The sequence below is a fragment of the Mauremys mutica genome, chromosome 20, assembly GCF_020497125.1.
Source record: "Mauremys mutica isolate MM-2020 ecotype Southern chromosome 20, ASM2049712v1, whole genome shotgun sequence".
Lineage (NCBI taxonomy): Eukaryota > Metazoa > Chordata > Testudines > Geoemydidae > Mauremys > Mauremys mutica.
In genome coordinates this window covers 14,254,489-14,269,768 of record NC_059091.1, presented here as the reverse complement: position 1 = coordinate 14,269,768, position 15,280 = coordinate 14,254,489, and the positions used below count along the sequence as shown (strand labels likewise).

The following is a 15,280-nucleotide window of genomic DNA, read 5'->3' as shown; positions in this document are numbered from 1 at the left end:
AGGGCCTGTTTCCCCATCAGTAAGTGGGGACAATGCCTCCCCGTCTTGCAGAGCTGTGGCGAGTATCTGGGAGGGCTCAGCCACTGTAGGTGGGGCAGGGATAGCCTGAGCTGGAAAAGGATCAGAACTGAACTGAACAGTCACACCCCCCACCCCACACCCCAGATGTTCTAGGGCTGTGCTGGAGCAGCATGGAGCCCGACCCCTGGGGGGCGCTGTCCATGCCGAGGGCAGCACAGCTGGGTCCCCACGGCAGGAAGTAAAGTAACAATCCAGGGGGGAAAAGTTGCTGGAAGCAGCTGGTTCGGACATTGCAAAGCTACCTACAGGTGCAGCTCTTGGGAGCCAAGAGCGGGGTGTGGAACCAGACAGACCTAGTGCCATGCTACAGATGGGGAAACTGAGGCACAAAGAAGGGAAGTGACTCACTACAGTGAGTGGCAGGGTTAGGAATGGAACCCAGGAGTCCTCCACCCTGAGAGCCAGGAGTAGAATGTAGGCAGGCTGACTCCCAAACCCTGCTCTAACCACTAGAGCACGCCACAGCTCCTTGGTTCTGGGGGAGTAAGGCAGACTGATGTTGCTGGGATTGGCAAATTAACCCAGGTGATCAATTCTGTCCCCCCACGCCCAGCCTCCACACTGAGCCCAAGTGTGTGGGATGCCCAAAGCTGGAGGAAAGTAACTCTCACTTGTGTCCATTCATACAGCTGCATTAAAGGTGCACAGACGTCCTCTCCATGTGTTTATTTACAGTGTGCATGGGCTGTTCCCAGGCAGGATCCCAGCTGTCCTAGTGTTGCAAGCGCTACAGCATGTGTAACAAGAACCAGTTCCAAAGTGCTAGTGAGGTTGCGAGTGATGAGCCGCAGGTCACATGGAGCCTGTGGAGCCAAGCAATTCCCCATTTGGGTCAGCAGGGGGCACTCAACAAAAACAGAGAAACCTCCTTAACTCCACCCCATCATCACCCTGGCAAGGCCATCGCTGTGTCCCAAGGGTTACTGATCTCGCTGGCGAACTAGGGGATGATTTTCTGCTGTTTTTGGCAAAAGTTCTGAGTCAAATTTTCTTTTTTAAACACCAGAGAGCTGCGCCTCCCCCTCATCCCAGGGTCACCCTGGCTGCCTGGTGGGTGGGTACCCCTGCCATGCACTCTGCACCCTTGGGTCACCATGGCTGCCTGGCAGGTGGCTGTCCACCTGCCCCCAGGCTCGGCCTGGGGAGTGGATGCCCCACCCACTCTGCAGCTCTTGGTCATCCTAGATTCCTGGTGGGTGCCCCCTGCTCCATGCCATGGGTTGGCCTGGCTGCCTGGTGGGTGCTCCTGCTCCATGCTCTGGGTCACCCTGGATCCCTGGTGGGTGCCTCCTGCTCCATGCCCAGGGTCATGGGTTTCCCTGGCTGCCTGGTGCTGTCTGGATTTGAGGTACAATCCTGCTGTTCCCAGGCCCAGGAATCTGTGATCCTGCTGCCCCAGGGATCGTGCCCGGACCCTGTCATGGCTCATGAAGGGGCTTGGGACAGGCTGCGTGGAAGAAGTGTGTGGCCTGGAGACAGCAGACATCTTCCTCCTGCTCAGATGAGTTCTCTCAGCCAGGGAGTCCTGACCTACACAGCCTGCCCTGTGCCACATGGGCCCCCCACTGGCCTGCCGAGCTCGGAGCAGGCTGTGTCAGGAAGCTGGGTGGTGGGCGTTGAGCTGGGCGCCGGCTCCTCCACAAAACCGCTGCTGTCAGAATGCGCACTGTGGGCATGGAGCATGAAACCTAAAGCCAAGGGAAACAAAGACTGAGACTGGGCACCTCTTTTCAGGGCATCAGCGTGAAAACCACAGCGCTCTGCACACTCCACACCAGCAGGGCTGGGGGCTGTGTGCACGGCTGTGGGAGGGGCTGGGAGTTGTGTGTGGGGGTTGGGGGCTGTGTGTGTGGCTGTATGCAGGGCAGGGGGCCGTGTGCAGGGCTGGGGGCTGTGTGAGGGGCTGGGAGCCACGTGCAGGACTGTGTGGAGGGCTGGGGGCCACGTGCAGGGCAGGGGGCCGTGTGCAGGGCTGTGTGCAGGGTTCGGGGGGAGTCATGTGCAGTGTGGGAGCCGTGTGCAAGGCTGGGTGCGGGGCTGGGTGAGGGGCTTGGTGAGGGGTAGGGTTACCAGGCGTCTAGTTTTTGACTGGAAGGCCCAGTCGGAAAGGGACCCTGGTGGCTCCGGTCGGCAGCCGTTAAAAGTCTGGTCGGCAGCGCAGCGAGGGCCCGGGGCTAAGTCCCTGAGTGGCGGCTCCGCAGCTCCGAGGGACTGCAGGGACCTGGCGGCTGCTTCCTGGGAGCTACGGTAAGTGCTGCCAGGACCCCGCACCCCAGACCCTCTCCCGCAACCCAACCCTCTGTCCCAGCCTGGAGTCCCCTCGTGCACCCAAACTCCCTCCCGGAGCCCGCACCCCAATTCCATGCCACAACCCTGAGTCCCCTCCTCCATCCCAAACCTCTCATCCTGGCCCCACCCCAGAGCCCACACCCCCAGTTGGAGACCGCACCCCCTCCAGCACTCTGAACCCCTCGGCCCCATCCCGGAGCCCCCTCTTGTACCCCAAACCACTCTTCCCTGGCTCCACCCCAGAACCTGCACCCCCATCCAGAGTCCTCAACCCCCCACATACCCCAACCTCCTGCCCCAGCCTGGAGCCCTCTCCTGCAACCTGAACGCCTCATTTCTGGCCCCACCTGGAGCCCGCACCCACAGCCCACAGCCCATAGCCCCCTGCACCCAAATCCCCTGCCCCAGTGAGGGTAGTGGAGAGTGAGCGATGGGGGGGGGTGGAGGGATGGAGCGAGCGGGGCGGGGCGTCAGAGAAGGGATGGAGCTGGGGCAGGGCCTGGGCACGGGTGTTCGGTTTTGTGCCATTAGAAAGTTGGCAACCCTAGCTGAGGGGCAGGGGGCTGCGTGCAGGGCAGGGGGCTGCGTGCAGGGCTGGGAGCTGTATGCAGGGCTCAGGGCCGTGTGCAGGGTGCTGGGTGCAGGGCTGAGGGGCAGGGCTGTGTGAGGGGCTGGGGGCCACGTGCAGGGCTGGGAGCTGTATGCAGGGCTCAGGGCCGTGTGCAGGGTGCTGGGTGCAGGGCTGAGGGGCAGGGGGCTGCGTGCAGGGCTTGGGGCCACGTGCAGGGCTGGGAGCTGTATGCAGGGCTCAGGGCCGTGTGCAGGGTGCTGGGTGCAGGGCTGAGGGGCAGGGCTGTGTGAGGGGCTGGGGGCCACGTGCAGGGCTGGTAGCTATATGCATGGCTCAGGGCCGTGTGCAGTGTGCGGGGCTGGGGGCAGGGCTGTGTGAGGAGTTGGGGGCCACGTGCAGGGCTGAGAGCTGTGTGCAGGGCTGGAGGCTGGAGGCTGGGGGCCAGGCTGTGTGAGGGGCTGGGGGCCACGTGCAAGGCTGAAGGTCGTGTGCAAGGGGCTGGGTGTGGGGCCGTGGGGGGGGGCTGACTGCTCTCCCACAGGCTGGGCCCACTCTGCTGTCCAGGGCGCTCCCCGTCAGGCACTCAGCTGACCAAGACACGCTCTCCAGGGTCAGTTGGGCTCTTATAGATTCACCGATTCCAAGGCCAGACGGGCCCATTGTGATCATCTCGCCTGACCTCCTGTGTCACATAGGCCAGAGACCTGCCCCCAAAACAATCCCTAGGGTAGATCTTTGAGAAAAACATCCAAGCTGGATTTAAAAATTGCCAGTGATGGAGACCCCACCAGTACCCTTGGGAAGTTCTTCTGATGGTTAATTCCTCTTGCTGTTAAAAATGTACAGCAACTTACTCCCAGTCTGAATTTGTCTGGCTTCAGCTTCCAGCTGCTGGATCACGTTCGACCATTCTCAGCTTCCCCTGTCTCGTGCGGCTCTGACACCCCTGCGCTTGCCCTCCTGGCTCCCAGACTGCCTGGCTCTGAGGGGCACAAGGGGTGTGTATCGGGGTGCAGGATTCCAGGCCATAGGGTACAGAGCCCACCGGCTCCAAATGGGGCTGGAGGAGCTGGGCTTTGCCCAGAGCCAGGCCTGGCCCATCCCACGGGCAGGCAGCTCCGCAGAGGCTCCCTGCCCCCGAGACATCGCCGCTGCCCCTCCCCTCAGGGCCCAGTGCCCCGAACCATCCCCCTGCGGAGACTGGCTGGCAGCCGGAGCAAGGCCATTCCCTGTGCATGGCTCAAGCCAGAGCCAAGGAGCCTACTTACGCCTCCGATGTCTCGTCAAGGCGGGTGCAGGCAGCCAGGCTGCTGCCTCGGGGGTGCCACCCTCATCCTCACTGGTGCTTTGCACCTGAAAGCAAGAAACCGCACAGTGGGTGAGAGTGCAGGCATGGCACTGGGGGGGAGGGGGACACTCAGGGGCCAGCAGCAGCAACTCTGTGTGTGTGTGAGAGAGAGAGAGGCTAGTGCCCCTGCTGCAGAGAATGAGCCCCAAGTGCACAGGCACTGACTCCCCTCCGACCTCCCCTCCCCTCTGTGCGAGCGGCGGGCGTGGCCTCCAGGGGAAGAGGCCAAGTGGGGATGGGGGCTGCAGGTGGAGCGTGGGCAGCGCCTGGGGAGTAGAGGCCGGGAGGGGAGAGGGGCTCAGGGTGGAGTGCAAGCGGAGGGGGGGTCGGGGTCACAGTCCGGGAGCCAGGGCCCACAAAACATTAATCCAGCCCTCTGAGTGCTGAGCACCCCCTATTTTTTCAATGGGTGCTTGAGCCCCGGAGCACCCAAAGAGCAGCACCTATGCCAGCGTGTGTGTGTGTGTGTGTGTGTGTGTGTGCGCATGCACAGGTGCGTGCCAGGTGGAGGATGCTAAGGATGCAATAGCCTGGGTACTCGCTGAAGGGGCAGGGGGTGGGCAGCAGCTGCCCTGCCGCAAAGGGGCTCTGTCAGAATCCTGTTGGACGGACTCATTGCACTAGCTAGTGCTTCAAAGAGACACGAGTGTGTGTCACTGCCTCTGTTCCACCTGCATCTTCCTCCCCAGCTGATATAGGAGGCCGACCCCATCATCCTCGGCTCCCTCCCCTCCTGGGACCTGCTTCATTTAAAGCTTTCGATCTTTCAAACACAAACAGCCTGGATCATTGTTAGCGTGTCAGGGACATTTGCTGCACCGGAGCCCAGCTGCCCTCTGTCTAGCCAGCTCTCACTCCCGTCATCCTGTCATTCCGGCTCTTTGAACTCTCACTGTGCCCAGGTAACAGAAAGGGTCAAATTGTGCCCCCGAGCCCCACCAAGGCAGCTCCCTGCACGTGGCCCACAGCTGCCCTGCAGTGGATCCGTCCCAGGAAGCTGGTGCATCCTATAGTCTGTGACCAGGCGAGGGCATGGCCAGCTGTCCCTGTGTTGCGCTGGCCTAGTCAGACTCCCTGCTGTGGGAGCTGAGTGCTGCGTGCTGGGAGCTGGAGGAGGTGGGGAGGTACAGGCGCACGGGGCCAGGGGCCGGGCCATTGAGGCTTGCATGCAGTGCAGGGATGCAGTGACCATGGCTATCTACGGGGCACTCCCTGCAGGCGGAGGGTGGAACTTGCCCCCCCCCCACATACATGAGGGGCTCAGTGATTAGGCTCAGGGCATCCCCATGTCTATACCAACCTCTTCCAGTTCAAAAGAATCATCCTCCTGGAGGGGCAGCGTTGGTGCCCAGCAGGGCCCATGGAGCATGGAGCCCCCGCCTGCTACCCACGAAGCAGGAACCTCCTCCAGGGAGAGCAACGCTGGCCCTGGGACTTTGGTGTCCTGCTCCTGGGGATGTGCCACGTCCAGGGAGCCACACGTGTGGGAGCTCCCTCTGTGCGGTGAGTGTCCTTTGCCTTCAGCCCTCAGCTCCTCTGGGCACATGAGAGCTCCTCCGTAGGCCTTCAGCCCATCCTTCCCTGGGGGCCCCCCTGGGTGGGGCAGCCGGGCTATGCAGGAGCCTGCATTATCACTGCTCAGGGCCCTGGACAAGTCTAAGGCAAACCCGGCCTCACTTCTGAGCCCCTCTCTGGGCTCCAGATGGAACCACATTGTCCCGACAGTGCCCATGCCTTTGGTGGCCGTGTAGTGTGTCCCAGGAGAGGGGATGAGACAAGCCCGTGGTGCAGCCATGCCTCCAGCATAGGAACCCTCCTCACCAGACCCTGCTCCCCCTGAGGGGCAGGACGCGTCCATGGAGACCTCCCATTTGGAAGGAGCCATCTCCATAGGGGCTTCTCCAGGGCCTTTCTTCTCCTGGTAGCCTGGACTACCCACCCCCGCTGCACATGCCCCAACTGTGCCAGCAGGTAGCCCCTGTGGGGCCCATTGCAGCCTTGGTGGGGCTGGCACTGCGTGGAGCTTTCCTTTCCCTCCTGGAGAAATGGGGGCTGCCTCACCTCTGTGGGAGAGATGCTCCAAAACATGCTCTGCCAGCTCCAGTGATGGTGGCTCTTGGACGGAGCTCTCCACTCTATGCTGGCACTCGAATGTCCCCGTGGGCATCTCACAGGCTGCCCCTTCCACATCCTCTATATCTGTTTGGTCAAATCGGAACCGCTCCTCCCTCGCCCTCTCCAGCACCTCCTGTACCACACTGCCCAGGCTGCTCCTCCGGCAGCTGGGTGCCCTGCTAGCTCTCCGCGGGGACCCGGCTCTGGGTGAGGTGTACAGGCACATCCTGGAGATGGCTTTCTTCAGACGGTCCACGGGAGACGTAGCCTCGGCCTTTGCGGGCACAACCCAGAAGTTGGGAATTTCTGGGCAGGCCCAGAAAACCTGGGCCGGCGAAATCTTCCGCAGGGGGGTCTTGGAGACATAGGAATAGAGGCAGAAGAAGGCGTCCGCCGTCGCAGCCAGTGCCTCCACCTGCTGGAACCGACCTGGCAGCATGGAAAGGAGAGAGAGGAAGGTCAGACACTAGACAGAGATTGGGGATGCTCAAGGCCAAGCAGAAGTTACAGAACCAGAGGCAGGAGTCCCTGGGGGCATTCTCCCGCCTGGGCCATGCCCAAGGCTGGACTAGGTGCTTGGAACAGTCCCTGCTGGCCTGGATGCCTGTGGATCTATTAGCAGGGTTGCTGTGGGAAGCTGGTGAGTGGAACCCGACTGTAGTAGCCAGGCTCTTCTGATGGCCCGTTCAGTATTGGTTGAAGGGGGTTCCGGAGGGGTGGGGGGTGGGGCAGAAACACAACTCCCCAAGGGTCAGAGGGTCTCCATGTGCTTCACTACAGTGGATCCTGCACTTAGGACGGAAGAATCCCATGCACTGCTACAGACTAGGGACCGAATGGCTGGGCAGCAGTTCTGCAGAAAAGGACCTAGGGGTTACGGTGGACGAAAAGCTGAATATGAATCAACAGTGTGCCCTTGTTGCCAAGAAGGCTAATGGCATTTTGGGTTGTATAAGTAGGGGCATTTCCAGCAGATCGAGGGATGTGATCATTCCCCTCTATTCAGCACTGGTGAGGCCTCATCTGGAGTACTGTGTCCAGTTTTGGGCCCCACACTACAAGAAGGATGTGGATAAATTGGAGAGAGTCCAGCGGAGGGCAACAAAAATGATTAGGGGGCTGGAACACATGACTTATGAGGAGAGGCTGAGGGAACTGGGATTGTTTAGCCTGCAGAAGAGAAGAATGAGGGGGGATTTGATAGCTGCTTTCAACTACCTGAAAGGGGGTTCCAAAGAGGATGGATCTAGACTGTTCTCAGTGGTAGAAGATGACAGAACAAGGAGTAATGGTCTCAAGTTGCAGAGGGGGAGGTTTAGGTTGGATATTAGGAAAAACTTTTTCACTAGTAGGGTGGTGAAGCACTGGAATGGGTTACCTAGGGAGGTGGTGGAATCTCCTTCCTTAGAGGTTTTTAAGGTCAGGCTTGACAAAGCCCTGGCTGGGATGATTTAGTTGGGTTTGGTCCTGCTTTGAGCAGGGGGTTGGACTAGATGACCTCCTGAGGTCCCTTCCAACCCTGAGATTCTATGATTGCGTTCTGCCCAGCTCACAAGTGGGGAAACTGAGACACTAGAGGGGAAGCGACTTGACCTGCTCAGAGTGGGATGAGGTGGGAATAGAACCCAAGAGTCCTGACTTCTAATGTCCTGCTCTTACCACTAGGTCCCCCACACCATCCTCCACTGCCACGACCCGTCCCAACACCTCATTTCCCCACTGGCACATCCTATCCCCACCCCGGGCAGAGCCCCAGAGCAGACCAGCCCATGCCTCTGCTCCAAGCACCGGTCTCTGAGACGAAGAAGTGACTGAGATGGGATCCTGCCTCTGGCACCACGGGTATGAATCCCTTGAGTACAGTGACTGGCCAGTAACCTGGGCTTGGCTAGGCAGGGTGGCAGGGCTCAAAGATTGTCCCAGCCTTGGGCACAGCTCATGGCTTCTTACCCCTGACTGCAGGTTTATCGGCCAGGCTGCTTTAACCCCCAGCTATCCAGGCTCCTCTGGAGTGCCCAGGCATCCCCGTGGGAGAGGTAACCCCAGCAACACCTACTGGCCAGTGTTAGGCAGGGATCCTCCATCTCCAGGCGCTGCACCTGGGCCTTCAGGAAGAGCTGGAAATCTATGCCTTTGGCTTGGGAAGGAGCTGAGAAGAACCGGGCCGGGATCCGGGCTGTTGCCTGAGGCTCGTCCTGCACGAAGCCCAAGTTGTAGAGAATCTCCTCAGCGTCCTCCTGGCACCGCTCCAGGATCTCAGAGACACTGCAGAGAGAGTGACACGGTGCACTGAGACAGAGTGATGGGGCTGGATCACCCCTCCTGCTGGGGCAGCGGTCAGAGCAGGGGGAATCCCCACACACCATCCCCACTGGCATAACCGATCCCTATGGCATGTCCCTACTGCCATGCCCATCCTCACCACCAGGTCCCAGCCACCAGGTCCCCAGCACCACAACCATCCACACGCACCGTCCCCACCAGCATACCCCATCCCCACCGACACACCCCATCCACACACCCCATCCGCACACATCGTTCCCACCAGCATAACCCATCCCCAGCAACACGCCCCATCCACACACACCATCCTCACCAGCATAACCCATCCCCACTGTCACACCCCATCCACACACACCATTCCCAGCAGCATAACCCATCTCCCCAGCCCATCCACACGCACCGTCCCCACCAGCATAACCCATCCCCACCAACACGCCCCATCTGCACACACCCCATCCGCACACACCCCATCCCCACCAGCATCACCCATCCCCACACATCGTCTCCACCAGCATAACCCATCCCCCGCACAATGCCCCATCCACACACACCGTCCCCATCAGCATAACCCATCCCCACCAACACGCCCCATCCATACACACCATCCTCACCAGCATAACCCATCCCCACTGTCACACCCCATCCACACACACCATTCCCAGCAGCATAACCCATCTCCCCGGCCCATCCACACGCACCATCCCCACCAGCATAACCCATCCCCACCAACACGCCCCATCCACACACTCCATCCGCACACACCCCATCCCCACCAGCATTACCCATCCCCACACCCCATCTGCACACATCGTCCCCACCAGCATCACCCATCCCCACACCCCATCCGCACACATCGTCCCCACCAGCATAACCCATCCCCCACACAATGCCCCATCCACACGCACCATCCCCATCAGCATAACCCATCCCCACCAACACGTCCCATCCACACACACCATCCTCATCAGCATAACTCATCCCCACACCCCTTCTCCACACACCGTCCCCATCAGCATAACCCATCCCCACCAACACGCCCCATCCACATACACCATCCTCACCAGCATAACCCATCCCCACTGTCACACCCCATCCACACACACCATTCCTACCATCCCCACATCCCATCCACACACACCGTCCCCACCCCCACCCCCCACTATATCTCCATTGACACGCCCCATCCACACACACCGTCCCCACCATCCCCACACCCCATCCACACACACCGTCCCCACCCCCACCCCCCACTATATCCCATTCCCACACACTCCCCGTGAATATGAGCCACCCCAAACACCATCCCCAATGCTCCCCCTCATGCCCCATCCCACGCACCATCCCCAAACACCATCCCCACTGCCACACCTCATCCCCATGCCCCATACCCCCCTACACCCATTACCTATCTGCCCTGGGCCTTCCTCTCCAAGCGCCCTGGCTGAGGCCAGTGGGTCTCAGGTTGGAGGCTGTTGGGTTGAGGTGGGGGCTATTCCAAGGAATTTGCTGCTGCTCTACAGACACCAAAGGGGAATGCTTGGCTGTGGCTGAAGGACCCCCAAGAGATCTGGCTTGGCTGCAGCTGAGCCCCCTCTCCCCGAGAGGCCAGGACTGGCTGTAGCTGCCTCAGCAGTGCTGAAGGCCAGATGGACTCACTGCCCCTGGGAAGTACCAACCAGTCCCTGGGGTCCTGTCCTGAGGTCCTCGGGGTCCTACCTGGAGGTGGTCTTGTTGGTGCCACCGGAGATGGCACTGGATGCCATGCTGTGCCCGAGGTGGAGGTACCGGCCTGGCCAGGGCTTCTCCAGCAGGGTCCTGCTGAGGGAGAGAAGGCAGGGGAGGGTCACAAACAGTTAGGGATAGCGTGGCCTGGCCAGGTCATGCCCAGCCAGGGTCCTGGTCACCATCCCCTGGACAGTAACACCCGTGCACCAGATCCTGTCCTACATCACTCCAGGGCTCAGGCCCTGCGACTGGGTACAAGGCCCACAGACATGGTGCAGGGCCTGATATGGGGGAAGGTTTCAAGGGGGCTGCTGGGAGCGAGGCCTGCAGGTGCGGGGTGGGCCACGCAGGGCGTGCTCCTGCCCAGGTATGGGCTGGCAGGTGGAGACGAGGTGTGAGGGAACGTGAGGGGGTGGGCAGCCTTGGTGCAGGACCTGTGAGGGCACAAGGGCCTGTGCTCAGGGCTGGCTGGGGCGGGGGGAAGCCTGAGCTCAGAGTTCCCTGGGGTAGTGTGGGGGGGTTCAGGACTCTCACCTGCCTGCGGCTTTTTCATTCCTAGGTAACAACAGAGCTGGAAGAGCGAGGAGAAGCAATGGGTGAGTAACGCGGGGTGTCTCCGAATCCCAGCTTGGCACCCCAAGCACCCCCATCCCCTGGGGCTCCCCTTGCCTTGGGCACCCAGAGACAGGCCTCACGTGGGGCACTGGGGAGAGTGAGTCAGCGCGGTGTCTTTGGCCCAGAACCAGCTGCCCTTGCCAAGGTTCCTGGGCCCAGGCTGGTCAGGGTGTTTACGAGATGCTGTACAGGGTGGCTGGGTCTGACGTGCTGGACCGGGGGCAATGGGGGATCAAACTGCTGAGGGAGGGAAAAGGGATTTGAGCACATCCAGCCTCCTCCCACAAGCCCTCTCCCCCACACAAGCCAGGGGATTCGGGCTCGGCTCATCCCAAGTGCCTGGTCTCCTCCCAGTGGAGGTGGCAGGGAAATGACACGCCTGCTGGGATCAGGGCTGTGCTGCCCCATGGTGGCTGACACTGGTGAGAGCAGATGTGAACTGCCCCACACCAGGGGTGACTTTGGCCTCACTCCCTGCTGTCGGGGGAACCGTCTGGGAGCTGGCATCCCTCACGGCTGGTACCTTCCGCTCCCAGTGTCAAGTCATCCTCAAAGCTGGTCCCGGTACTGCTGCATCCTGCAAGAGAGCAATGGCTGAGCAGATCCCTGGGAGCTGGGCGCTCACTGGCAGCAAAGGGGGTCCTGGTTCTGGGAGCGCTCAGGGCACCCAGGGCTGAGCAGCACGGTCCATGGACTTTCCCCTGCCCCCCGATGAGTGGGGCTCACCGACCATAGGCTGACCCCTGCACAGGGTCGTGATTGGTGACATGCAGTGACCTGCACAGGGGCTCTGCCCCCCCATCCCAGCTGAGCCTGTGGTTCCCTCCCCCAGGACCATTCCCTCTCAGCTCCACAGCTCAAACCAGCTCCAAGTGCCCGCTCCTGACACCAGGAAGGGGCCGAGCACAGGGGAAAGCAACCTACCATAGGGGGCAGGCAGGCCAGGCTCCTCAGGCAGGACCTCCATGGACGTCCTGAGCCAGAGAGAACAGCCCGTTAGCAGCTATCAATGTCATTGTTATTTCCAGTGTCACAGTCTCCCCAGCACCCCCAAGCCCCTTGCAGACTGAGGGGGTCTCTTCCTACTGCCCGCAATGCAACTTGTTACTCCTTTAACTTCACTGAGCCCCTCTGCCCCCAGATAGTACAAGGCATCCAGCCCCAAGGAAAAAGGGAGTGATGTGAAACGGGTGTGAGGGAGGGACAGGATGGGGGTGGGAAAGGGTGTGATGGGGGCAAGGATGGGGGTAGGGAAGCATGCAAGGGGAGGGCTGGGATGGGTGTGGGGAAGGGGGCAGGATGGGTTTGAGAGAAGGGGCTGGAATGGGGATGGGCGTGAGGAGATGGGGAAAGGTGTAAGGGGAGGGCTGGGATGGGGTTGGACGTGGGGATGGGGGCGTGGGGAGGACTGGGATGGGGTGGGGATGAGTGTGAAGGGGATGGGGATAGGGGTGAGGGAGGACTGGGATGGAGGCAGGGATGGAGATAAAGGGAGTGCTGGGGCTGGTGTGAAGGGAGAGATGGGATGTGTGTAGGGGGCGAGCTGGGATGGGGTTGGTAATGAATGTAAGGGGGTGGGGACAGGTGTGAGGGTTTGGGATGAGTGTTGGGGCAGGCTGGGATGGGGTGGGATGGGATGGGTGGGAGGGGGCAAGGATGAGGATGATAATGGGGTGAGTGTGGTTGGGATGAGGGGGAGGGGAGGACTGAGATGGGGGGTAGGGAGGACCAACCCCAACTAACTCATGGGATGGTGGTATGGGGTGGGGATCGGTGTGAAGGGAGGGCTGGGATGGGGCGGGGATCAGTGTGAGGGGAGGGCTGGAATGGGGCAGGGATGGTGGTATGGTGTGGGGATTGGTGTGAGGGGAGGGCTGGGATGGGGTAGGGGTGATGGTATGGGGTGGGGATGGATGCGAGGGGAGGGCTGGGATGGGGTAGGGGTGATGGGATGGGGTGGGGATGAGTGCGAGGGGAGGGCTGGATGGGGGTGGGGATGGGGGCAGGGATGAAGGGGTGATCACTAACAGCCAGCATGGATTTACCAAGAATAAATCAAGCCAAACCAGCTGATTTCCTTCTTTGACAGGGTAACTGATTTGGTGGATGGGGGAATGCAGTGGACATAATATACCTGGGCTTTAACAAGGCTTTTGACACAGTCCCACATGCCATTCTGATAAGTAAGCTGGAGAAATGCAGGCTCGGTGGAACTACCATTAGGTGGATACATAATTGATTAAACAACCGCAAACAAAGAGTAGCTATTAGTGGAATGATGTCAGATTGGAAGGAGGTCCTGAGTGGGGTTACACAGGGATCTGTTCTGGGTCTGATGTTATTTTAAATCTTTATTAATGGCCTGGATTATGGGTGGTGGGTGAACCACAAGTGTGGTGAGGTTAGCCCCCGTCCCGTCCTGTCCCTCCCACCCTCCTTCCCTTGCCGAAGTGCAGAGACCCTCTCCCCTGCAACCGCCAGTAATCCTCCACACCAGCCCTGGGCTGCCCGAGTGCCGGGTGGGTGGGCAGGCGGCATGTGCCCCCCCCAAACCCTGATGCACCAGGCAGCGCGGCCCCAGCCACCCCAAGCCCCACCCAGCAGGCTTCCCAGAAGAGGAGGCAGCCTGCCTGGGCTCAGACAACTAGCGGCAAGCAGGAGGGGGCCTTGGGATGGAACATGGGCGGAATCACATGGGGCTGTTTGGGGAGGCCTTCCCCAGCCTATGCTATGCGCTGTCCATGTCCTGGGTGCAGGGCCACCCAGAGGGGGGGCAAGTGGGGCAATTTTCCCCAGGCCCCAGGCCCTGCAGGGGCCCCCATGAGAGTTTTTCGGGGCCCCTGGAGCGGGGTCCTTCACTTGCTCCGGGTCTTCCGTGGCAATTCAGTGGCGGGGGCCCCCCGCCGCTGAAGACCCCAGGCCCCCTGAATCCTCTGGGTGGCCCTGCCTGGGTGTTGGTATAGAGAGCATACTGATCAAATTTGCAGATGACACAAAGCTGCGGGGCGGGAGTGGGGGTGCCAACACTTCAGAGGATAGAGCTAAAATTCAAAGGGATCTTGATAAATTGGAGAACTAGGCTATAGACAACAAAATGAAATTCAACAAAGACAAATGTAAGGTGCTACATTTAGGGAAGGAAAACCAAATGCACAAATACAGAATGGGGGATAACTGGCTTGGCAGCAGCACTGCTGAGAAGGATCGGGGAGTTGTGGTGGATCACAACCTCAGCGTGACTCAGCAACACACTGCTGTTGCAAAAAAAGCAAATGCAATTTTAGGTGAATTAACAGAGACATAGGATGCAAGTCATGGGAGGTGATAGCACTACTCTACTCGGCATTGGCTAGGTCTCGTGGTGTACTGTGTCCAATTTTGGTCACCATTGTATAAAAAGGATGGAGAAAAACTGAAAAAGATCCAGAGGGGAGCAATGAAGATGATCAAAGGGGTGGAATGCCAGCCATATGAGCAAAGGCTGAAGCTACTGGATATGTTTAATTTGAAAAGAGGAGATTAAGAGGGGAATCATAGAATATTAAGGTTGGAAGGGACCTCAGGAGGTCATCTAGTCCAACCCCCTGCTCAAAGCAGGACCAACCCCAACTAAATCATCCCAGCCAGGGCTTTGTCAAGCCGGGCCTTAAAAACCTCTAAGGATGGAGATTCCACCACTTCCCTAGATAACTCATTCCAGTGCTTCACCACTCTCCTAGTGAAATAGTTTTTTCCTAATATCCAACCAACACCTCCCCCATTGCAACTTGAGACCATTGCCCCTTGTTCTGTCATCTGCCACCACTGAGAACAGCTGAGCTCCATCCTCTTTGGAAACCCCTTCAGGTAGTGATAGCAATCTTCAGATACTTGAAAGGCTGCCGTAAAAAAGATGGAGAAAAGTTGTTCTCTTTTGCCACAGAGAGCAGGACAAGAGGTGATGGATTTAAACTACAGCACACCAGATATAGATTTAATCTCAGGAAAAACCTCCTTACTGTAAGAACAGTAGGACCGTGGAACAGACGCCCTGCGAGGCTGTGGAGGCTTCTTCACTGGAGGTTTTCAAAAGGAGGCTGGACAGCCATGTGTCTGGGATGGTTTAGACAAAACAAATCCTGCCTCTTGGCAGGGGGTTAGACTAGATGACCCTTGTGGTCCCATCTAACCCTATGGTTCTATGATTCTATCACACACATACAGAGCAGGTGGCAGCAGCCACACACATACATACACATACACAGAGCAGGTGG

The 15,280-nt window shown here is 59.6% G+C and overlaps 1 protein-coding gene across 1 annotated transcript in view; it reads right to left on the bottom strand.

Annotated features, from left to right (window-relative positions):
• Positions 1-750: 750 nt before the first annotated feature.
• TESPA1 (thymocyte expressed, positive selection associated 1) overlaps positions 751-15,280 on the bottom strand; it is a 28,366-nt gene continuing 13,836 nt past the window's right edge. The window contains exons 4-11 of the mRNA XM_044995128.1: positions 11,952-12,001; positions 11,551-11,604; positions 10,947-10,983; positions 10,404-10,505; positions 8,461-8,669; positions 5,590-6,833; positions 4,210-4,294; positions 751-1,769 (exon numbers count right to left, since the gene is read on the bottom strand). Coding sequence (XP_044851063.1) covers positions 1,612-1,769; positions 4,210-4,294; positions 5,590-6,833; positions 8,461-8,669; positions 10,404-10,505; positions 10,947-10,983; positions 11,551-11,604; positions 11,952-12,001 — 1,939 coding nt within the window. The 3' untranslated portion in view covers positions 751-1,611. The remainder of the gene's footprint in view (positions 1,770-4,209; positions 4,295-5,589; positions 6,834-8,460; positions 8,670-10,403; positions 10,506-10,946; positions 10,984-11,550; positions 11,605-11,951; positions 12,002-15,280) is intronic.